Source organism: Pithys albifrons, chromosome 6, assembly GCF_047495875.1.
Source record: "Pithys albifrons albifrons isolate INPA30051 chromosome 6, PitAlb_v1, whole genome shotgun sequence".
Lineage (NCBI taxonomy): Eukaryota > Metazoa > Chordata > Aves > Passeriformes > Thamnophilidae > Pithys > Pithys albifrons.
In genome coordinates this window covers 17,872,579-17,896,900 of record NC_092463.1, presented here as the reverse complement: position 1 = coordinate 17,896,900, position 24,322 = coordinate 17,872,579, and the positions used below count along the sequence as shown (strand labels likewise).

Genomic DNA, 24,322 nt, shown 5'->3' with positions numbered 1-24,322 from the left:
AAATGCCCACATACCTGTTTCATTAGACATACCAGGGTCATGCTCTGGCAGCAAAAGGGTTGTTTCAAGTTCATCTGTTGAATTGTTTGCAGGTAACAAGTGGCCCTGGATAATTGCTCTGTAGTGACTACCCAGCTACAAATCCCTACCCTGTAATACTACCAAGACACTAACCCTGGAGCAGAGCCTGCATGTTGCTATAGAGGAGGTGACATAGAGCAGCTTCTTACCAATGGAATCTGGGACATATGAGAAACAATAGGTTTGCAGTAGAATTAAATATAAGACAAGCTGTTTTAAAGACTTGCTGTAATGCAAAACTTTGGGCAGCAGAGGGATTAGAGAAGTCTGTTTTTACCTCACTGGAAAATAGTACAAAACCAGCAGGAAACTAGAAATTCTACCAGAGCTGAAAGAAAAAATTACTTTTTGTACTTTCAAAGGCAAGAAATAGCTCCTTTTTACAAGTAGGGATTGATTAATGGAGTTGGAAAATAGCATGTTATGGTCTCACCTGAAGAGGCAGAACCTCTTCCCCAGGCATGTAATTTTTATAATGACTGTGGGCAGACTGCATTTCTCTCTTCTGCCAGTTGAGTGTATTTAACTAACCTATAATGCAGCTCAAACTGCAATTTCTCAAAATAGTAATGTGACTAAATTTAATATTGATTTCACTTTTCTGATCATAGCAAATGATTAATAGACTGCTTTGTAAATGAGCTGCTGTGTAAATGGTGTAATTTACAGTTTGCTCTCTGGTATGGTTGCTTGTTTTTCCTTTCATGATTACTGATTAATAAGGAGAGATTTGCAATGCTTAGTGACTTTTGTTAATTGCTGCTTTTGACACAGGTGATCAGCTTTAACAGATCAAGTTTTGTATATAATGCTAATTTTAATTGATTAACTTTTAATACCGCATGCCTTATGTTTGTGCAGTTACCTTGTCAAATTTTTATTTTCAAAAAATAGAAGTTGGTTTGTCAAGAGTTTAACTTACTGTTGAAAAGTCCATAATGATTGTAGTATTGAAGCTTTCTGTGTTCTTTAGGCCTACAGAGTTTTGAAAAACATCTGTTTGAAGAGCACCAGTGTTGTTCCCCTAACATCATAAAGATGAGAGATAGAGCATTTACACAGAGGACCCTACTACTCTCTTATGGTTGAGACTAATGGTGTGAGTTGTTTAACTCTGCCCAAGCCTTGAGGCCACTCTCTTGAGATGGAAAACCCTTTCACTATTTGAAGGAGGAACTAAATGATGAAATAGGTGATGGTAGAGAAAATTAGTTATTCCTGGCCAGCAGCCAGGAAAATTAGTTATTCCTGACCACACAACCACTCGTGCTCTTCCACCCTCCTCCTGACCTCCACAATGGGATGGGGGAGAGACTTGGAAGAGTAAAGTGGGAAAAATTCTGTAAAGCAAAAGCTGTGCTTTCAACCAAAGTGAAATGTTCATTCACCACACTTCATGGGCAGGCAGGTGTTCAGTCATGTCCATCATGCCTACTGGTTATTTGGGAAGACAAATACCATCACTCTTAACTGTTCCCTCCCTCCCTCCCTCCCTCCCTCCCTCCTTCCTTCCCTCCTTCCCTCCTTCCCTCCTTCCCTCCCTCCCTCCCTCCTCCCCTCCCTGAGATTTATATGCTGAGCATGACAGTGTATAGTGTGAAAATATCCCTTCAGTCAGTTGGAATCAGCTGTCCTGGATGTGTCCCCTCCCAGCCTTTTGTGCACCCCTGGCCCATTTGCTAGTGAGGTCTTCTGAGAGGTGGAAAAGGCTGTCTTGTTCAGACATAGCTAAAACATCTATGTAAACAACTGTTTCCAGCTCAAATCCAAACAAATCCCCTTACTAGCTACTATGAAGAAAAATAACTATCATAGCCAAAATCAGCAGTTTCCTCTTTTTCTCCTTTATATCTGTGCTTTCCTACTAAGGAAAACATGACCAAAATAAAGGTTCCACTTTTGGTTTTTAAATTTCTAAAATACCAGTTTCAATCAGTTGTGATTAAAACTGCAGTTGGATTACTGTAATTAGTAAATAATAGAGAAGTGGTGGTACTCTTGCTGAGACACACTACTTAAATGTATCTGTCAAAGATGATAAGGAGGCAAAAGGGCTGTAGATTGCGATAGTATTCAAAATTACTGCAGTTGCTAGTGAGGAGAGAAGTTTGTCCTGGAGTAAGGCAGTGAGGTAAATCTAAAGAAAATCTGTTTTAAATTCCCAGTTCCACTGGTTTTCCTGTTTGTCATTTCTACAATATTACTGGAGTTACACTTAAAGTTAATGTACAGCCTTATAATCTGTATGTATGGAAAGGGTGAGCTCTGTAGGGCAAGAAAAGTTTAGTGAGCTGATTTTATATCATATATATAGTTTATTCTTCAGAAACAGACTTCAATGTGACTTGCATCAAATTATAAAGAAGGCCAGTTCACGTCAAACATATGGAGAGTGTTTCAGCTCTTGCCCTTTAGGAATATGAGACCGGTTCTCAGAAAGATGTTTCCTTCCTTTATCAAGGATAGAGTTGTTAAAGTAGGTCTTGACCCATGAACTATAAAGCCTCTTGACTTTGGCTTCAGTAATGGTAAATGTTAGTCCCGAAAGTCAGCTTAGGTAAATAATTCCAGCCCTTCCAAGTCAGTCTTCTCAGGCTATTAGATGAACACACTGCACTTGAGGTTTTTCAAAGTTGATTGATTCTTTTTTATTCGCATTTTAAAAGAGAATGCTAAATTAGGCAAAGAGGATTGTGACAACCAAACATAGAGCCTATTATATTCTAAACTGAGAAAAGAAGTCTCTGGGTGGAGAAAGGTGTGTTAGGAAGCCTTCTTCCTGAATTTGAGTGATGACTAACAGCTGTGAGTGGAAAGTGCTTCTAAATACCATGATTACACACCTTCAGTTATGTACATATATTCACTGCTAGTTTACAGTTTAATTCTGTAACACTGATGCTGAATTAATCCAGCAATGGCTTGTTCTTTTAAACTAGTTTTTATAGATACACATAGATACGACCTCTACTTTAAGCCCTCAAATTTCTCAAAATCTTAGGGGCACACAAAAGGGAAGAGGAAGGGTAGTGTCAACAATCTATCAGTTGCTCCCTGCCTCTATGTCATGGATAATAAACTGTAATAAACTTGGGGAATTTGATGAGGTTTAGTTTGGTGCCAAATTTGTTTGCTTAAATTTATAACCATTGATAGTCTTCAAAGAAGAAATATTGGCCAGAAGTTTGGACTGACTGTCTTGAGTGCGAGCTGGAATGGAGGAATGGAAAAACTTGTTCAGAGAACCTGGCATACTGAGGAGAATATCTGTCTGGGTTGGTTGTAAGGGAAAAAATAAATTCTGCCCTTCTGAGAAAGTAAAATTGGAATTCAGGATTAACAATTCCATCAAATAAGGTACTTTCAACTTTTCTCTAGGGGAAATAAGTGTTAATGTGACAAATACAAGTAGTGTTACTGAAAACATGGAACTGTAATATGGTGAGTATTTTTTAGACCTCAAAATAAAACCATACATGAAAAGAATTCCTATTGTCTTTCTAGCAAGTGGTCAGCAGAAGTCTCGGGTCGAACTCATGCGATGCCTCACATTAAGACATACATGAGACTCTCCTCTGACTTCCAGAAGATTGCATGGTTCTTAGTAACAAGGTAAACAACTCATCCATACACCTCTCAGTTAAGAACTGTATATATGACTTTGTCTGTCAGCTACAAGCCCGGGTGAGTTACTGCCATAATCCTCATGGGACTTCAAGTAGTGATAGCAATTTTTGTCTATATTTAATGTTTCTTCATTGTGTTGCCCCCTTTGAGGCAGTAAGTTGAAATAATTATGTCAGGAACTGTTGGTAATCATACCAAAATCCTATGTGAGTTGTGACTGCTGGTTTTGGAATTCAACACTAACTGAAGTGATAAGTATTTTAAATCTTGGATTAAGTTTTTTTAACACATGCTGTGATATGGCACATATATGAATGTGCTGGTTTGTACAAAACAGATATGCGCTAAATCAAAGTTATCCTTGTGCTGCCTTATTGTTATAAAATAATGTAAGTGTATTGAAACTAGTCATAATTGATCTAGCCTTTAATCTTCCTAAGCTGTCAAATTGAAGCTACTTACCAATATGAAATATCTTTCTGAAATGTGCAGAGAACATTGAAAAGTTGAATTTTTCTTGTAGATCTGTATGACACAAATAGGCTTGTGTAATTATTCACATGTGTTGTATGAATGCTCTTTTCCATATTGTCTCTGCTGCTCCCACTGTGCTGTAAAAATAGCAGTAAGGAATAACACCCAAATCACTTGTGAGAAGACTGTTCTGATGGAATGCAATTTCTCCTGCTAGAAGGGCATTGCTACAGCTGTGTTATTTAAACATTTTATGCAGTGAAGGTTGTGCCTCACAGATATGCTTTGTTTCTCTTCATAGTGCCAATCTATCTAAAGCAGCTTGGGGAGCTCTGGAGAAAAACGGCAGCCAACTGATGATCCGTTCTTATGAACTTGGAGTTCTTTTCTTGCCTTCAGCATTTGTAAGTTCATAGTTCAAGTACAAATTTCAGGATATCATGACAATCTGCAAGTACTTATGAATACAAGCGTGACTGGATAATCTAATCAGTGAGTTCTGTGTTTCTAGGTTAAAAAGCTAATAGGAAATGGAGTTTATATGAAGTGTTCATAGTTTTTTTTTCTACACAGCAGATATGGATTTGGTATTGCTGTGACTTACGTCATGTTACTGAAAGGCAATAATAGTTTTAAATTGTAATGTATAGCCTAAATATTGCTGGAAAGGATTATCAAATGGGATCCTGTCCTGTATCAAAAATAGTGTGGCTGGCAGGACCAGGGCAGTGATCCTTCCCCTGTACTCTGTGTTGGTGAGGCCACACCTTGAGTACTGTGTTCAGTTCTGGGCCCCTCAGTTCAGAAAGGATATTAAGGTGCTGGAGCGAGTCCAGAGAAGAGCAGCAAGGTTGGTGAAGGGACTGGAGCACAAGTCCTATGGGGAGAGGCTGAGGGAGCTGGGGTTGTTTAGCCTGGAGAAGAGGAGGCTCAGAGGTGACCTCATCACTGTCTATAACTACCTGAAGGGAAGTTCTAGCCTGGTGGGGACTGGTCTCTTCTCCCAGGCACTCAAGCAATAGGACAAGGGGGCACGGCCTCAAGCTCTGCCAGGGGAAATTTAAGTTGGAGATCAGAAAAAAATTCTTTCCAGAGAGAGTAATCAGGCATTGGAATCCACCATCCCTGGAGGTTTTTAAACTGAGATTGGACGTGGCACTGAGTGCCATGATCTGGTAAAGGGACTGGAGTTGGACCAAGGGTTGGACTTGATCTCAGAGGTCTTTTCCAACCCAATCAATTCTATGATTCTATGAAATACCTTCTTTCATGCTTTTTAAAAATAGATGGTGAATGCATATGCACATTATTATAACTTGAAAAACAGTTCTTAATGTTGCATTGATTACTGTTCTTACTCATTCCTTAAACACATTTCCAGAGTCTTGTGACTGTATCTTAACACATCAAGGTCTGTATTGAACTGCACGTCTATTTTTTAGCCCTCTACAGAATCTCATGGTAGTGAGTCCTGTGGCTTAATTTTACATTGTATTTAACAAAAAAAAAGCTTCCCTTTTTGGTTCGGACTGGGTTTTGTCTTATTTAGATACACTACCTGATAGTGGGGAGATGCAAGATTTTAATTCCTGTGGCTAATTCCTTTTTTTCTCTGGTGAACCTAATAGTACCAAAATGTTATCATCAGCAGTTGGTCTGTGATCAGAAACCACTCAAACTCCTTCCAGTGTGAAATTTCTTCTTTCCCAGATAAAAAATTGGAGAATTTGTTTGCTGACAGTCCTTAGAAATAGTTTTCTGATGAAGAATATATCTTTCCTAGGTAATGTTCATGGATGATCACATAATGTTCTGTCATTTCTGCTGATTAGTAATGTACTCCCAAGTGAGTATTTACTAATGTTATGATATTGTAAAAATGTTTGCCTCCCATAACTGTACAATTACAGTCTCCTAAGATTGCAATATTAAGATTGATAGTTTCTGACTGCAGCTAAAAAACTCCTTTATCTCACTCTTAAAATTTATTATGAATTTGCACAGTACTGAAGTCTCTAATACTCTGAACCTTAGAAACATTATTCTCTAGCATGGTTTAATGTGGAAGAAAACTTTTACAGAAAATGTGTTTATCAGAGTAAACAAGAAAAGTCCTATAGCTTCTTATTGTAGAAAGCATTGGGGTTTATATGTCTGAGCTCTAAAACAAAGCAAGCATCACTTGCATAAACAACTATTAACAGAATAATGAAACATTGGGCAAAAAAAATCTGCAAAAATTTCTTTTAGCAGCGACTGACCTCAAAGGGATAAATTAACATTCTCAGAAGTTGGCTACTGTTATCCTCAGGGGCTGCCTAGCAAGAAACTATGCTACTGTTATATTTGAACCCAGTAAATGATTTTTTTTCATACGAATATAGCTGATCACCAGATTGTACACTCATTTTACATAATTTGAATATTCTTGTTCGGACTCTGGCTTTTCTATACCTTGTTAATTTTGGGAAACATACTTCAAATGGGTAGAAAATGAGGAATAATTGTGTTAGTCTTTTTGCCAGGAATGACCATACTGGTTTCAGATGTTATCAGTCTGCAGAGTTTTCACTTAAAACCCCATCAAAACAACAAAAAACCACCAGCTCCCACTACCACCCCTTTCCCAAACACCCATGAGAACATTCAGTTTGCATTACATCATGAATCTTGTATTCTACACAGGATTTCTTGCCTGTAAAGCAGGGGAGGTGAGATCAAAGAGCACTTTTCAGAGGGCCAAAACTTACAAAAAAAGACCTGAATTTTCTTTTCCACACATTAATTTTTAAGACTTAATGTCTTTGATCTCATTCTTCTGAGTTTTTGTGTAACTAACACAGTTTTGTTCTAATATCAGATTTCGTTTTGATGAACAGAATTATCTGTTCAGGAGTGTTTAATTATCAGAAATTTAAAAGCTTCTGAAGCCTTCAAACCTTAGAAAATTTTAGCTGTCTGAAGTTAAAATGTTACTTTCTTTGCAACTAATTTGACCTTTCTGCTACTAATGTCTCTTTCATCATTCTGTATGTTTATTTAGACCAAACTTACTAATGTTTTTGTTTCTGCTTGTAGTCCAGTCTTAGCAGTTGGAGAAAAATCCACATAGCCACATAAAAGATTTGAGTTATTAAAAGTGGAACTGTATTTGTGTTGCATAAAAATAACCAGAATTTAAAAGCAGTTTACTGATAATTAAGAAACCATTTGATACTTATTAAGCGTCTGCTCTGGTCTTTAGCAGAAGCCTGTAGGTCTGTTTACACAAGAAAATTTAGAGATAGATTCTGTTGTAAATCTAATATGAATGGATAATACTCTACTAGTAATGACAACTAGTTTTGGTAGATACTCTTGGGTAAACAGTTCCTAATGAAGCTCAAGCTTGTGGCCATCAGGGTGCAAGGCTAAAAAGACATGGGTTGGGTCCACCCTCATGAGCAGATGTGTTTCACTGATACACTGCAAAAATATGACCTCTTTTCTGCCTTCTTTGCCAAACCTCTGTTTAGGAACTAGAGCTAATTCTCCTTGTGGTGGGAGTGGCACTGCATTGCTTTGAACGGTAAAGGCCTGAAACGTTCTCTTCTCCAGGCTGAAGAATCCCAACTTTCTCAGCCTGTCTTTGTAGGAGAGATGCTCTGTCTCTCTGATCATCTCGTGACCCTGCTCTGGACTTGCTCCAACAGGTCCAAGTCCTTCCTGTGCTGGGGCCCCACAGCTGGATGGAGCACTCCAGGTGGGGTCTCACCAGAGCAGAGCAGATGGGCAGAATCCCCTCCCTCACCCTGCTGGCCTGGCTGCTTTGGATACAGCCCAGGATACAGTTGACTTTCTGGGCTGCAAGTGTACACTGCTGGGTCATGTCACACGGGCTCAGTGTGCTTGTAGCATACTGTGGGGTAGAGTAGTCTAAGGGGAAGATAACAGAGAACTTTTTAGAAACAGAAAAGTTTATTTGCAACTAAAGTTACACAAAATCCAAAGTAGATGAAGTGATTTGAAACATAACTGAGCTTTCCTAGGCCTTGAGAGACTCACCATGCTCCAGATATTGGAATGCTGATTTAATACTGCCAATTTTCGATAGTTCTGTATCTTCAGGTTGTTTTATCATTAAAGTAACAACACTTATTTTGGTAGAAGGCAAGGCTTAGTGTCATAGAATCACAGAATCATTTAGGTTGGAAAAAGTCCTTTCAGGTCATAGAGTCAAACCTTTAAAATATCCCTGGCATTGTTGGGAATTGAACCCATGTCCCAGAAGAGACAAGCCTTAATCCAGCACCTTGGACTGCTTGGCCACACTACACAAACTTAATGCTACTCATGTTAAGGACTCCTCTAGCTCTGTGTTTTGTGCGTTCTGGTTTCTGCGGAATCCAAATTTGCAAGTGAATCGTTTCTCACTTCCTATCAGTTGACTGCCAGTTTTTGAATTTTTTTTTCAAATGCTCCCAAAATTATTCTTTGAGGTTGGGTCTTGGCCTGGTGTGCTAATACCAATTTTCAGAAAACATAGCATAGCTGTTATCATTTACAGCTGTAGTGTTTAGGGAGAAATCAGCTGATGCTGACATAAGATCACAAGCTTCTATTGATCAAAAAACTGTTTATAAAAAAGACTGTGCCCTGTATTTGACCTACATTTCCCTTTCTATCTCCATTTCTATTTTGTACTTCCTACATCTACACTCCCTCTTTTTCAACTTGCTGTTTGAGCTGCTGGAGGGTTCCTTTCCAGAGGCTGAAATAAAACAACATCTTTAACAGGTAAAACATGTTGATAGAACTCCATCATCTAAAAGCAAGTTCTGAGAAGCATGTTCCAGTAACTAGTTTGAAAAATCTTGAAAGTGACTTATGGAAAGCTTTTTAAGTAAGTAGTTCCTCCTCATAGCTTCATGTCTGGTAAGACTGTAAGGTAAACTGAGCTTGATCAGTAAAATAGTATAAAAGTTTGTGGAATACTGAAATCCTTTTAAAAGTTTGTTGAATATGGTACTAGCCAGTCAGCTTTTGGAAATACAAGCTCAGAGAAACATAGCAGTTGCTAATTAAAAACTTACCCATGATTGCCTACCTAGGGCCATCAAATGCTACAACTATATCTAGATAATCAACCCAGACAACTAAGAACAGTATTTCCGATTCTGAAAGGCTGTATTTGATGGTGAGTACTGACTGGAAAGGAGTTGACTGTGATAATTATAGCTGACTGTGGGTCTGGGTGTGTGGACTGAATCTGGGTTAGAGCAGCCAGGCATGGCGTGTGTGATCATCAGAACTGAACTGCTTCACTTTTTGCTGAGTTCTCCTGACTGAACCAGGCACCTTCAATCACAGCTCAACCAAAATTAACTAGGTTAAGCTCTTTGACTGTAACATTAGATTCCAAGGTAATGTAGAGCCACTTTCTTCTTTCATTTCTCTAGATTCCAACCAAGAAATGTATCTATTAGCATTTCAAAATATATTGCTGTGAGCAGCAGTCAAAGAGCAAAATAAAGCCATGGAGGGAAAACTTCTGAAATAATAGAATACGGCTGAGGAAAATTTACAAGGCAGGCAAAATTATTTTAGGCAAGATCCTGCTTTTTGGTTTTTGGAAACAGCAGTGAGAGCTGTCAACATTCAGGAAATGCTCAAAACAAAGTGTATGACTTACTTCAGTTTGTGTGATCTTCTGTGTGAAGATAGACACATGAGTTATTTTTAAAAGCATGTGAATCTCCTCAGAGAGCGCCTTGTTAAAGAATGTATTCCATAAACTAGACTCTTACTCCGGGGTGTTTTGAGGAAAACTAATCTCTTTTCTTAGGTTAGTATTTCCTGATTAGAAGATCTCTATCAGGTTAAGTTCTGACAGATTAATAAAACCATTTTTGGATCAACTGATGGAGTCAAGCAGCCTTGGAGGGAAGAAATCAGGCTCTCAGAGGAGAGGAAAATACGCTACTGACTGCTGAGGAAGAATAAGGCAGAGGAAAGCAAAGTTGTAGAACAAGAGAAGGAAACAAAATACCTGGAAAGAAAGATGCTGAAGTAATAACAGGGCATGGAATGTAGAAGAAATGAAGCAGAAACAAAAATATTACTAGGCTGAAAAAAGGATGGATACCAGGGGGGTAAAGATTAAAAATGTCCTGCAGTTTGGTGCTTTTTTTTTTCATGTTGTGTGAAAACACTCCTTTGAACTTTAGAGTGGAATACATGTGACATAGTTTGTGATACTCGAATTAAACTGGCATTACATTGTATGCAGGGGCTGAAAGAGGTCTTGTTTTCTACACTGTGGGTTTAGATAGCAAGGATTATGCAAATTTCAAACTGAGATGATGCCAGGCAGCAGATTTGTAACTTTGGTGCTCTTGATCAGGCAGGCATATGAAGGTCATTGTAGAATAAGAACCATCTCATGATATAGCGGAGAAACCTTCTCTGCCATTCCACACTTCTCTCACAGCTGCATGTAGAAGACAAGAGAGAAGCTCACAGGCTTCTGGAGCAATCAAACCTCATACAAGCCACTTTAGCTGACCATTTAAATGTCACTTTGTGAGTAGTACCTAGGATTGCACACCACCTAGACCCTGCACCAACTGAATCCTGACTGCTGTGAGTTGTGAAAAAAGCTCTTGGCACCACCAGCACTTAAAAAGTTCCTGTGGTTTGTTGGCTATAAAATCCCTGCCATATTTCATATTCCACTACAGAGAGAAGTATGGCTGTTTGCATTTTTACATGGAATTTCTGCCAGCCCCTGAGTGATTCAAGTTCATTGGAAGTAAAGCTATACCACTTGATTGTTGCATTTTTAATAAGGAATTATTATTTTTTTCAGTCTATTTCAAACCCTTAGATGTTTATGATCTTTTAAAAATAATCTTATATATCTACTATTGGTTTGTTTTGGACATACTGCTTGTTACTTAAAGGCTAAGCTCCACAAAATGCTGTGTCCTGGTTTTAATGAAGTTTTATCAAAATTCACCTGAAGTGGAAGTTGAAAATGAATTTTCATTCACACAGCATGGACCTTGTGTATTTGTTACCCCTGTTCTTTCATTTAAAAGTCAGTGGCTTTTGCCTAGTCCTTGAAATAATACATAGTGTTTCTGACATTATAATGAGTAGTTTGCTCTTACTTTGGGTCATGAGAGAAGAAGTATCTATAATATTCTAAAGCAGATTGTTGAACTGACTGGCTAAAACTGCTGTAACACAGCTTGACATTGTCTTTGGTGGCTCTCCTTTTTCTTTTACTATGCTTCTTGAATATTAAAGAAAAAAGTGTAAGCTGCATTGATTCCTGTGTTTTGTGTGGTCTTGTGTCACATTCTCCAACTTCAAATGATAACGTTTGATGGTGTAAAACTTGAGTGAAGAAAAGCTTGCACCATTGTAGAAGTAACATATAGATGGGACTCTCAATTCAGCCAGCATGTATGTTTGAATACTGTGGGATTATTTAGTGGTAATTAAGATGCTTCTTTGTGCTATCACAAAACAGTAATGCAGTAAAACTCAGACTGATGGACCATAGAGCTTGGATAAAATATTTAATATTTGGACATGACCTGGTAATGTGTGATCACAGCCCACAAAGCCAACTCAGTCCTGGGCTGCATCAAAAGCAGGTCCCTTCCAACTCAAACTATTCTATGATTTTAGAAAGAAAAATACAGTTGTTAGTGACATCTTAGAAATAAATAATAAAAACATGATAGCCTTTAAACTTCTAGTCTCTTCTAATCAATTTGCACTTGATTGACAGTAGGCTATTTGAAATCTCAGAGATTTGCTTTTGTATAACTCACTACAGTTGATTAATGGAATCAAATTTCTCTGAAGAAGTGGCTAAGCAATAACATTTGCCCAAGTTACTTGAATCACTTTAAATCTCTCTACCCTTGTATTGCATTATAGCTTTTTTCTATTTATAGTCCTAAACTTGTTTGACAGTAATGCTGTCATTCTGAGTGCAGTCCTTGAAGCTTTTATGCAAGCAGATTGAAATCTTCATTAAATTTTTTAGTGTCCATAGATGATGTTACCCAAGATATCTAAAAAAGCACAGATTAGAAGATTTGTTTCTATAACAAAAGGTGAACTCCAGTTCATGAAACTTACTGAGCACCTAACTAATGTGGTCAGAATGAAACTTAACAGCAAAGAGAATTTTTAAAGCTTTTCCTTTTAATTGGGTATTAAACACCAAGGGTGTTCACCTAGTGAACATGGAAATAGATTGATATGTGTGTAAGGTCCTAAGAAGGCAGAGGACATCCAATGTGGGGCCAAGCAAATGAAGGTATTAGAGAAGAACCTGAAACAGTAGGAGAAAGAGAAGATGAGTTCTCAAGACAGGAAGGTGCTTCAAGAAGTATCTAATCTGAGTAATAGAGACAAAACATTTTGTTTATTAAAATAATTTATTGAAAAAGCATTCATTGTGGATTAGTTTTGTCTTTTCCCTAAAACCTAATAAGTGTTCCTTCTGTTTGTTTCCCTTCCTTCCCAGGGATTGGACAAAGGTTACTTTCATGTAGGAGGGAAAAACCTTCAAGAAAGGAAAGATTCAGCAACATATTTTCCTGTACCTTATGACCTGCCACCAGAACAATATGGAAGCAAAGGTAAAGTATGACTTCAGAAGAAAAGTAGGTGTATTGTACTTGAAGCAAACTAACTTGAGTAATTCTGAGTCAGTTGAATACTGCTGTGTTCTAAAGCTTTATTTTAACATTTTTTGGCATGACTGTATTTGATATGGTATCAGTCCTACATTCTGCTTGTGACTTCAAAGAAAGGTACTATGGAGTTCTTTAGTTCTAATTTTTTCCAAATTGTTTAAGTTTTGGATCAACAACTTCAATGCTATTTTTTATTCCTCTTCTGGGGATCTTACGTGCATAATGAAAATAGATATTCATTATGGAATCAAAATGTTTTTCTGTAGAACCAATGGGGGAAGGAGTGTTTAAACAGGAATGTTTGGAAGAGAGCAGGCATGAGTTAAAAACAATCCTCTGGAAATGGACTATGAGAGAAATACCACAGAGCAAGTGTGGAAGAATTGCTGTAAATCAGAAGAAAGAAGTGTTGGTTTTGATCCATTCTATATTTCATAGGCTATATTTCATAACACTTAAAGAGGTCTACAAAATCTCAACTTTTTCAGTTTCTGAGATTAGAATATGCAAATCAGGGAAGTGATAAGCAAATACAGCTATGTGCTGGTGGCTCAAAAATCTAAAAGATATATTGAGGATAATAATGTTGATGCACAACCTGAAATGCTTGATAAAAGTAAATTTTTATATATTTTTGTTCTTAAAACTATTGTCAAAAGATTGTAACTAAATTCTTTTTTGAGAAGCCTTGATCTAAAAAAGACCTGGCCTAGAGCAGAGCTTGAAACAGCAGTGTTTACAGAAACTCAAATCTTTCTGTACATTTTTGAACTGTCAAGTGACTCGGCTAAGAAGTCAGTAGACTTCAATAGAGTCTTACATAGTTTATAAAAGTAAGGGCACATTGTTTCAGGGTGATGGAAATCCTGTAGCAGGATCAGAGCCTGTGAGCATGATGCTTCTTGCTGTGGTTGAAGTAAAAAGGCTTCACCAGCGTAATCCTCATCAGGTGAACTGTGCTAAACACCAGCCAAAAGGTTTCCTTTGTTGGCTTGACCTCCAATTTTTTCCCCACAAGCTCTCACTCACATTGCTGCTTTTCAAACACAGCTCTCTGCAGCTGATAGCCCTGTCACTCTTCCTTGCCTGTCCCTTCTGAGCAGTGTATACCCATTGATTGCAGTGCTCCAGTCATCAATGGCATTGATTTATGCCACCAGATTTCAGTGATACTGATTAGCTCACAGTTATGTAGCTGCACAGTGGCTTTCAGCTCCTGTTTGTTATCCATGCTGTGTGCATTGGTGTAGACACAGTTCTACTGGGCTGTTCATCATGTCACCTCTTCAGAAGAACAAGCCCTGATTCCTTTGCAGCATTTCACAGGTGTGAACCTGTGAGCCCTGTTGGTTCCTAATGCAGCAGCAGCCTCTGGTTCTTCTGTGTTGCTCAAAACTCCGTCCTCTTTCACCACCGAGTCTAGATTAAAGCCCTACTTACAGTTCTGCCCAGCTTGTTGACAAAGAAGCTCTTGCCCCACTTGGTCAGGTGAATCTCTTCAGCTTCTAACAAACCTGGCTTCCCATCAGTAGATCCATGATCACAGAAGTCAAAACCTTAAGTATTGCAGCAGCTACACAGCCAGGCATTCCCCTCTTCAACATGATGCATGTTCTGAGTGTTGATGATTGTTCTGCTCATAAGAGCTTACTGCTTTCCTAAAAGAATTCCTAAGTGGTATTTCATTCTCCCAGAGAAAAAAAATACTGGCTCAATGTAGAAATGATAATAAAAGGTTGTTATGCTGTTTTATTTAGTATAAAACAATGTTGTCCATTTTAGTACTGTTAAAGTTGTCTTGGGGAGCTGTGACAGGGTTGTGCCTGGGTTATGCACTAACTATAGGGGAAGAATATCCTACAACTAGCAGTTGTGCTTTAGGATGTATATGCACTGTCTGCCTGTTAACTAATGCTCAAACTGATGGGTTTTGGAAGGTTTTTTAAAAGGTCATACTTAAATTTTTGGAAATTTTAAACTAAAGATTAACAACTAGAATTCATGTGCATTCTCAAGTTCTTCATTGTCTAAAAATGTACTTGTACAGTTAATATTGTTCTTGTTTTAGTTCTAGCACTTAACCTACTATGTCAATGAGTTTTATGCATATTGCAACTACATGTGAAGTTGGTTTTTTTTCCAAAGAACTTTTTTCTACTTACTTCTGTAGAGAACTCCCTTGACTGTAGTTCAGGTTTTGTGTCCCAGCTTTCTCCTATGATATGCACAGATGTCAGAACTCAGGTTGTCTAGGCTTTGGCAGTGGAAGTGAAGTCAGTTGCCTGTGCCTCTTCACAGCTCCATTCTGAATATTCTGTTTCAGTTCCTCAGCCTTGTTGTGGAGAAGATGTTTAAAGAATTCCCATGTTGTGGGATGGACTCATAAAATAATCTGCTCTTAACAATACAGTTGTCAGCTCCTAAACTCTCTGGAGAGTCATATTAATAGATTTATTTTAATAAAATCCTGAGAAGCAGAAATGCAAGTAATTATTCTTTCCCTAAAGAAACCATATTGACTGATCCCTGTAATTGAAGGAGAAAAGGCTCTGGGGGGATTTTCCATTAACTCAAATTCTCTAACCATGGGAAAACAAAGTACACGTCACTTTCATATAATCAGAAAAATTTTATTACAAGCAGAGAGATGAGAAGTGGGTGAAACAGTGAAGGGGTGGTCAGGAGAAGAGCTATATGTTTGCTATGAAGAGTTCTAAGTAGAAAATAGGTATTCCAAAATACAGTGGTTTTTTCCTGTACAAATTCTAGTCATGGATCAAATATACTTGGAGAATTCTATTATGATATAATGTAACAAAGGGAAAGAAAAACAGTTTCCTAGTTTGTGGCAGTAATTTAATTGCAGAGATTCTTTATCATTCTGTCACAAAGGCTTCTGTCCTATTAGTTGGTGTTTATCGTACTGGACAGGACTTGAACATGAAAACTGTTACAGTCAAGTAAATGCCTCTTGAGAAGAAATAAAATACATCTCAGTACATACAATGATAAATTTATCAGTAAATGATGTAAATTTTTCTGGATTCAGCTATAATAATTCATGAGACTGATCGACAGCCTTTTAAATTCCATTGAGTTCAATAATATTGAAATTATTTGGTCCCTGTTCACCAGTATAACAGGGAGGAAAAAGATACAAAGTCTTGTCCACCTTTGCCTGGTTTGCTTCATTAGTCAAGGGGATTCATTCTAAAACTCAATTTTAGGCAAACCAGAAAAACAGGATGTCTTGGTGAAACAATCATGAAGATTTTCTTCCCCCTCTTCTTCCAAAGATTTCTAAATAGTATAAATTGAGATCATTGTGTGACAGATAACTTGCTGGTTTTGCACTGTATTTCTCTCACAGAGAGATGGATTATCCATCACTGAAGTATAATCATAGGCTAAAGTGTAGTCACTGAAGGATGTATTGATGTGCTTTAAGATGTCTTCAGTAGGGAAATTATGATATATTATCTCTGTGACATATATTATCTCTGTGACATAGTTAAAATATTCCCAAGTTTTCAGCTGTGCTTCGGACTTGCACAGAGACATGTACAATACTTGGACAGGTAAACTCTACCTGCTTCTGCCAACCTGAGTCATTTGATCTTCCTGAAGGGAATAAAGAATAAAATTCAACTGAGTCTCAAACCGTAGCTGGTAGCAGCATAGTTACTTGAGTTAGAGTCACCATTTAGTTTGACCACTTCTATGCAATGTTTTGATACGGTTGCGGACTTGAAAACCAGAAGGGACACTTGTCTGATCTGATTTGCACATGTTACAAGCCAATTCCTTTGAGCTCAAAGCTTGTTTGACTAAAGGAGATGTTCCAAAATGCTTCAGATCATTAGCTGAGGGCACTGTCACGAGATGGCAAATTCACCAGGTGGTTAATACTTTGCTTCAATAGTTGGATAATTCAAGAATTTTAAAAAGCAATTTATTTTGGTTATTCTCTTTCAGGATAGATGTATGATGTCCAGTCTAGTTAGTGGAACTTCAATGTGATTTTCACCATCTTGTGCAGAGTGCAAAATTTGTAGTTGAACTGAGGAAATGTCAGAGTATGACATGCTGACAGATCAGAGTTAAGATTGCACAGAGGACTTTTACTTGGGCATTTTTCCTTTGGACTGTTTCTTCCCAGCTGCTTTAAATTACCAGCACAAAACAGTTATATTATGCATGATATACATAGCTTGCATCTTTCCCTGTTGCAGAGAATAACATGCATATTTTGCTCTGGCAGTTTTAAAATGAAGATTAAGATCATTCTTACTCTGACGTGACAAAGGACCTCAACTTTTAGCAACTAGCTGAAAACTATCCAGTCTAGTATTTGGGAAACATGTACAAAACAGCCTATCTTACTTGGGAAGATATCTTTATAAATAAAATCTCTTTGTGCTTTTGGATAGTATTCAGATTCTTATTTCCCTGTAGATCTTTCAGATAAGTACTGCTATTTTCTTGTATAACATTATCTTCTCATTGAGCCCCATCATTACATCCCAGTTACAATATTGCTGTTACCTCTCTTACCAATACAAGTTGGCCTGTTCCTCTCATGAAACAAAGCACATTTCATTTAGAGTGCTTGAGGACTTTTGTTTTGTTTACTTTTGTTTCACCCTATTGTGAAGTTTCTTACAACAGGTTACATAACACAAAGGGATACAGCCCCAGGGTTTCTCTGTGCCTTTACATGGAAAAAGGTACAAGCTGCTTGCCATAGTGAAGGAATATCACTTGATTTGTGATTTAGATGTAACACAGTTTACTGACTGAGGAAAGCATCTATTGTATGGGGGCAACTTGAAACTTTGATACGTAAGTGTAGCAGGGTTTTTTATAACAACTTGGGAGAGGCCTCAGAAAAGCGCAAAGGACTTTTTTTCTCATCACATCAACCCTTTGAGAAACAACAAATCCTGCATCTAAACTGCAGTGCTGAGTTGTGCTTTCTTTTTCTTTTTTTTTCCCCCAAGTGGTCACAGTCCTGGCCTTCAGGAATCATTGCCTTGTTTGTGAATATTATTATAGATTCTACATGTATTCCACATCTGCCTTTCTTCTGTGTTGAGATCTTTTAGGTATGATTTTTGCATTGAGAAGAATAGATTAGTTCCTTTCTAAATGTCATACTTATCCAGAGGGAAGGGAGAAGATAGACTGAAGTGTAGTGTGCACCTTCTGCAAATGCTGAAGGAGGAGCTTCCCAGCTTCATGCAGGAGGGATTGAGTTTGCCATGTTAGAATGTATATGTAGAATGACTTGAAGAACTGGGTTTTTTCTGAGTAACCTTTCTTATATATGTGAAAACTTACTACTTTGAAACTACAGTTTTCAATGAAGTTGAATAAGAATCTGGCTTTAGAAATCAACCAGGAATTCTCTCATCCAGGTCTTCACTCACAGTGCAAGACACCTGTATTTTACACTGCAGGGAGAAGATCACAGAGATACTTTGATTGCATCTCATACTTTGCTATGCAATTGCATGTTCCTGTTTTTGACTGTACTGCCATCTGTCATATGTATGAGAATATGAAGTTTTGAGATGGCCTGCCAGCACAGATTCTTTGAATGATTAATCAGGTGTTAACTCAAAAAGAAAAAAAAAACATACTCCAGGGCTTCTCTATCTCTAAATAAAATGTCATAGTCTATTCAGTTGTGAGAGAATATTCAAAAGTCTGCCTGAGTACAACTAAAATAGCACTCTGCCTGAGCTTTCAGATAACCTGAAAGTAGCAGTGGGGTTGGAGGGGCCCTGTTTATTTTGCTCTAGTGCTGGAGTTCTGCTTGTATGTGAGGCCAGAGGGAAACAGTGGTACCAGCCCTCTGGACAGCACTAACTCCAGTGAAGCGTGGTTGAGACAAAATAACCACTGAGCTTCAAATGTGTGGAGTGTAAGTATGTTGAGGACACATTAAAAATGTATTTAATGGGGCTTTCCCCACACCTCACTGCCAGAAGGTCAAAGGAATTAGCTTTCAGAAATTTGGCAATCATTTTAGTGTGCAACAGTAAGCAGCGTATTTGTGCACAGTCACTGTCGTCCTTTTGCTGATATAGTTCCTATCCAAAGTCATAAATAATTTTAAATTTGATCTGACATTTTAAAAATAACTGAACTATAATTGATTTCAGCAATAGTTCTACACATGACTTATTAAAATACTTAAATTAAAATGCTATAAGGTGGCTTGTTAAACCAACAACGTCCCATTAATGGAACAAAGTTCCCAGTACATTAATAGCTACACTGAGAAAACTTTATTTAGATAGCCACAATTAGAAGGAATTGAATTAGGTATTGAGGTCTTTCAGCCCTTTAAGGGGATGACTGAGGTTATTTCTGTGCATCTAAGTCTTCTTCAGTATATTCTGCTGAATTAAGCAGAGTAACTGCAGATGGTAGTAAAAATGGGTAGGCCCAAACTGCATAATGTACTCTAAGTAACAGATTCCAGTGCTGGAGTGGAACTGGGTTTATCCTGATATCATAGCTAGAGGTCAGTGTTCAAATCTGAATGTACATTGGAAATGCTCAATGCTTTTCCCAACATTTGCATACCCATTCCTATAACTGTTTATGTTTACTACGTGTTTGCGTATTCACCTAAAATACAAAAGGTACACTTGGCTCTCCAGCAGGAGACTGATAAAAGAAGCTTAGGGAAATACTGGTGCTACTTTTTTTTAAAAGATCACTCAAAGTCCAGATATCCTGCAGTTCAGCCAGAATCTTAGGGAGCTTTTCTGCCAGTGCACTGGAAATTGAGTGCTACAATTTCTTCTGGTCTCTGATGCCTTTTTTTTTTATGCTTGGAAATCATCTGTCTACTGTAAGCAAAAGGAACCAACTACCCTCCTCCTGTAAACAGCCACTTTGGTAAAACATTTGCCTAGCTGGGATATGTTTCACTGCAACATATGGAACTACAGTAATAGGATTAAGGACACTCCAGTAGCAAGTAAATGAGTACTCAATAGCAATGCTCTCACTGCCCCGTGTTTCATTGCTGTGATACTTGTCACAGTGTGTTGTACAATTTATACAGCCCTTTGTTGCTGTTTCTGTCACTTTCTTACTCTCCATTCCTTGCTACAGGAATTCTCACTTCTGATGTTGTGAGAGCTGGCATTACATCCTGCAAATTTAAAACTGGGCAACAGTATTCCTGATCAATAGCTATTCCCATCATCCTTGGTACAATTCAGTTTAATTTATGCATTCTACAGATTAATGTCACTGTCTTCTTTCAGGGTTCATTATGTAGATGGAGAAAAGAAGGGTAGATTTATATAAATTTCTTAATTGAGAAAACTCACTGAAAGGGTTGAAGGCTTTTTCTCTGTATTTCTGAAAAACGTAGAATAATAACTTGGCTTCATAAAGCAGGTGCATTTCTGCAACATGCAGGAGGAAAAGCCTAGAGCAGGTTGCAAAGCTAGCAATTGGCTCCTGCTGTGTTGCCTTTTCTCCTTCCCAAGGGTGGGAATAGCTTCTCTATTCTGAGAAGTGGAAGGGAGGGAACTGTATGGTGCAAATCTGTTGCTCATCTAAAGAGGTAATGTGTGAAGAAGTGAGGGGTGAACATAAAGTTTTCAGAGGTCAGGCACTGTCATTCTTTAGGTACTGAATTCTTACTGTCCATGTGAAAAATATTGATATATTACAGTACTTATTTATAACTCCCTTGGGTTAAGAGCAACACAACTCAAAACTGGCTGCCACTGGGCCTAACCAAGTTCGGTTGCATTTTGTGTATAGTCTGAAATACAATTCTTATATAGCCAGTAAGGAGCATGTTGGGTTATGATATAACTATATTTAAAATAGTACTTGGGGAAAAAGCAGAGCCTTTTGAAAACTTTAAATCTTACAGTTTTAAAAAATAGCTGAACAAAGATTTCCAGTAAACCAAAATTGCATGTGAAGTTTTCTGAAAATCAGTGGGAATTTTGACCTTCCTCTCCCTCCAAAGGAAAGGGACAAAGAGAATCAAAATTTTGTATTTAATAAATGAATTTGTCAGTATGTTTTTGTTTTGGTTTACAGATCAGCCATGGATTTGGAATATTCCTTACACTGATGCCCCTGATACACATGGAAATATGTGGGTTCCATCCTGAATGTTTCCAGTACTCTGACATTTCACTTGCTGACACTGAGCCTGCCATGCTACTTGCAAGATTGCTTATTTCTGTTCTGCAAGCTATAATGTCTGTTATAATGGCTAATTTGTAGTTGAAATAAAACTTTAAATGTTGATAATGGAGAGATTCCTGGAAAATCTATAACCATATTATTATAAGGGAACCCGCTTTTTTTGATACCTTTTTATATGCTTTTTCCTTACTATGGTTCCTAATATGCTTTTCAAGATTTGAACTGTTCCCAGATACTCTCTCTCCATTTTTAGCTGTAACGAATTGAAAAATTACTGTTCTGTGAGACTGTTCAGTTGACCCCAGTAGCTGGAATAAAAATTATTCTATGTAAGATTTAAATAAAGTCAACCTTGTTTATATATCCTTTCTTCTGTCTTCTTCTAAGTGTGTACATTTGGGATTGGAATTTTACTTTGCAATGATCACTTTTAATGCAAGCACTACTATTCACTGGTCTGGTTTCTTGCAGTATTTGATGGCTTCTCAGTTATTTCCTAATCTCCTTTTTTCCCCATCGCAGACACTCAGGTACTGTCCAAACCACTAAATTACAGTGGATGGGCTTGAGTGCTGTGGAGTAATCTTAAATAGTGCTATGGGATATATGAACAAGAGGTCCTGGAGCCTGGCAATCTTGTGGTACTTAATTTCAGAGTGTTTTACTCTGGATTCCAACTAACCTAACTGGGTAGCTGTTCCAGTGCTGCCACATTCATCTTGCAGTGTCATCCCCCAGACGGTTTGGAGTACACTGGGAGAGCACTACTTTCTAGTATTTATCTAATATATGTTCCTGATTCATTAAAAAATTACCACAGAGAAGGTGTGTGTTTAGGAAATTGTTATCGCATCTGCTTAGCAAGAAGTTGTCTTTCATTTCCTATACCATCACAGACCAATCCACAGAGAAATTCTTTGAAGTACTGTTTCTTTTCCATCTTTCAGATTCTTTCCCTTTTTTTCTCTACCTTCTCTCACATTCAAGTTCTCTCAAAAAGTTGTGGCTTTGAGTCATTCTTGGGGAAATTATTGTACAGTCCCATACTCAGGGGTAAATGGATCTAGATAGGGGAATAGCCTTGCCTAGAAAAGAGAGGAATTTTACACAATGTTCACAGCAAATACCAAAATGTGGGTGTTCGGGTTGCTCATTTTGGCAATGTAGGGGCTCAGTAATCATTCTAACTGCTTTATCTGGAATTGAGAACTGTGCAAATAATGTAAGTTGAGTATAGATCAGTGTGCTGCTGGGATGTCCATGGAACAGACAGGAAGATTGCTTCCTGCTTTCACCTTTCCTCAATTCTGTATGCACTCTTTCCTGTTCATGTTACATGCAGAAACTGATTCTGTCTCTGATGAGCGTAAAACGATGGAGACTGGGGAAGGCAACTTGGAAATGGAGCACTGAGCTCTAAAAACTGAGATGGCAACTTCATTCTTAGACTTTCTTTTAAACAGAATATTACTATTTTAATAATTTTCATTCTGTGAGAATTAGAGAAATTCTCTAGGAAGATGGCCTTACATGAGTAAATCTTTAAGAGCTCTAGGTTGGCCAACAATTATTAGTAGTCCTTTATAGGGACTTTAAGCCCTTTCTATCTCTGCCTCACTTTCCTAATTCTAAAAATTAATTTGCAAATATCTTCAAATAAAAGTGTTCCTATAGAGTGTTCCCTAACTATAAATGAAATGTTATGTTCCCCAAGAGGACTAGAATGGCACACATTACTAACTGAAGGAAAAGAGATGGAAAAAGTTTTCACATTTCTTATTTTTGAAAATACAGTTTTTACAGCCGGGTTCAACCATCTTAACTGCTAAGTGCCTTCTAGTTTGTGAAGGCAAGAAGCAACATTCCAGCTGAAGATGGACCAGCAGTGTGCCCAGGTAACCAAGAAGGCCAACAGCATCCTGGCCTGTATCAGAAATAGTTTGGCCAGCAGGAACAGGGCAGTGATTCTTCCCCTGTGTTTGGAACTAGTGAAGCCACACCCTCAATTCTGTGTACAATTCTGACCCCCTCACTACAAGACACTGAGGTGCTGAAGTCCACAGAAGGGTGATGGAGCTGGTGAAAGCATCTGGAGAACAAGTCTCATGAGAAGGAGCTGAGGGAGCTGGGGGTGTTCAGCCTGGAGAAAAAAAAGAAGGCTTGGAGAAAAACTACTGCTCTCTACAACTGCCTGAAAGGAGGGTGTAGCAAAGTGGGGATTGGTCTCTTTTCTCAGGTCACAAGTGCCAGGACAAGAGAAAATGGCCTCAAGCTGCACCAGGTGAGGTTTAGATTGGATATTGGGTAAAAGTTCTGCACAGAGGATTGTCAGGCACTGGAACAGACTGCTCAGGCAAGTGGTGGAGACGCAGTCCCTGGAGGTATTAAAAGATGTGTAGATGTGGCACTTAAGGATATGATTTAGTGGTAGACTTGGTAGTGATAGATTAATGATTGTAGGTTGGCCTAAATGATCTTAAGGTTTTATCCAACCTAAATAATTCTACGATTCCCTATTTCGTATTCCTGCTCTTCTATGTATAAAGTTTTCTCAGCAGTAAATTTCAGCTCTCCTATAGCTTCTCCCAGTGTAAGCAGTGATTTTTGGTTAAGTGCACTAGCTAATCACTTTCAAAGGAGATCTCAGAGTAGATCTCTAATTAAAAAGTACTGATACTGTCAATGAGTGACAGTAACTAAATCTCTGCATGAGTCTTCCAAGTAATTTGATGATACATGAATAATAATTCTATTCTGACCAGACATTTTTTGGTAATCGTTATTAGAGTACTCAGTGATTGTATCTTAATTACAGGGTTGTCATTAAACATTATCAACAGAACTGGTAAATACATTTTTTTATCCTACTATTTTATAATCATGCTAAGCCTCACCACCACCAATCTGTTGTCACTAAATGCCCACACATACAGACCCCAGGGAGCTGTGTACTTGTGGTGCTGGGGAGAAGGGCAAACGTAGCAGGTTTCCTGATAATGATGCCACAAGTGACTGTACTGAGGTTTTAATGGCAGTGCCTTCGGGGCTCAGGCTCTCAAGTTGTTAACTTTGATTTGGGTTAATTTAAATATCAGATACATGTTTAACCACTTTTTCACCTGAAACTAAAAGATTATTTTTCGCTTATGCCAGTGAACATACTGCATTTTTCTATTCAGCCTTGCTTAAATATTCTGAAAGGCTGACTGTGTCTTTACAATGTTTGTGCTCTCCACACACTCCAATTT

At 38.0% G+C, this 24,322-nt stretch overlaps 1 protein-coding gene across 4 annotated transcripts in view; it reads left to right on the top strand.

The window, feature by feature from the left end:
- The window catches only part of TDP1 (tyrosyl-DNA phosphodiesterase 1), a 41,439-nt gene extending 20,004 nt beyond the window's left edge, over nt 1-21,435 (top strand). For 3 of the 4 annotated variants that reach the window (XM_071557685.1, XM_071557686.1, XM_071557687.1), the window contains 4 exons: nt 3,586-3,693; nt 4,484-4,586; nt 12,710-12,824; nt 20,964-21,435. In XM_071557685.1, the coding sequence (XP_071413786.1) occupies nt 3,586-3,693; nt 4,484-4,586; nt 12,710-12,824; nt 20,964-21,037 (400 nt within the window). In that variant the 3' untranslated portion in view covers nt 21,038-21,435. Of the gene's footprint in view, nt 1-3,585; nt 3,694-4,483; nt 4,587-5,965; nt 6,240-12,709; nt 12,825-20,963 lie in introns of those variants that run through there. The other variant, XM_071557688.1, reaches the window with a different exon arrangement.
- Nucleotides 21,436-24,322: the final 2,887 nt, after the last annotated feature.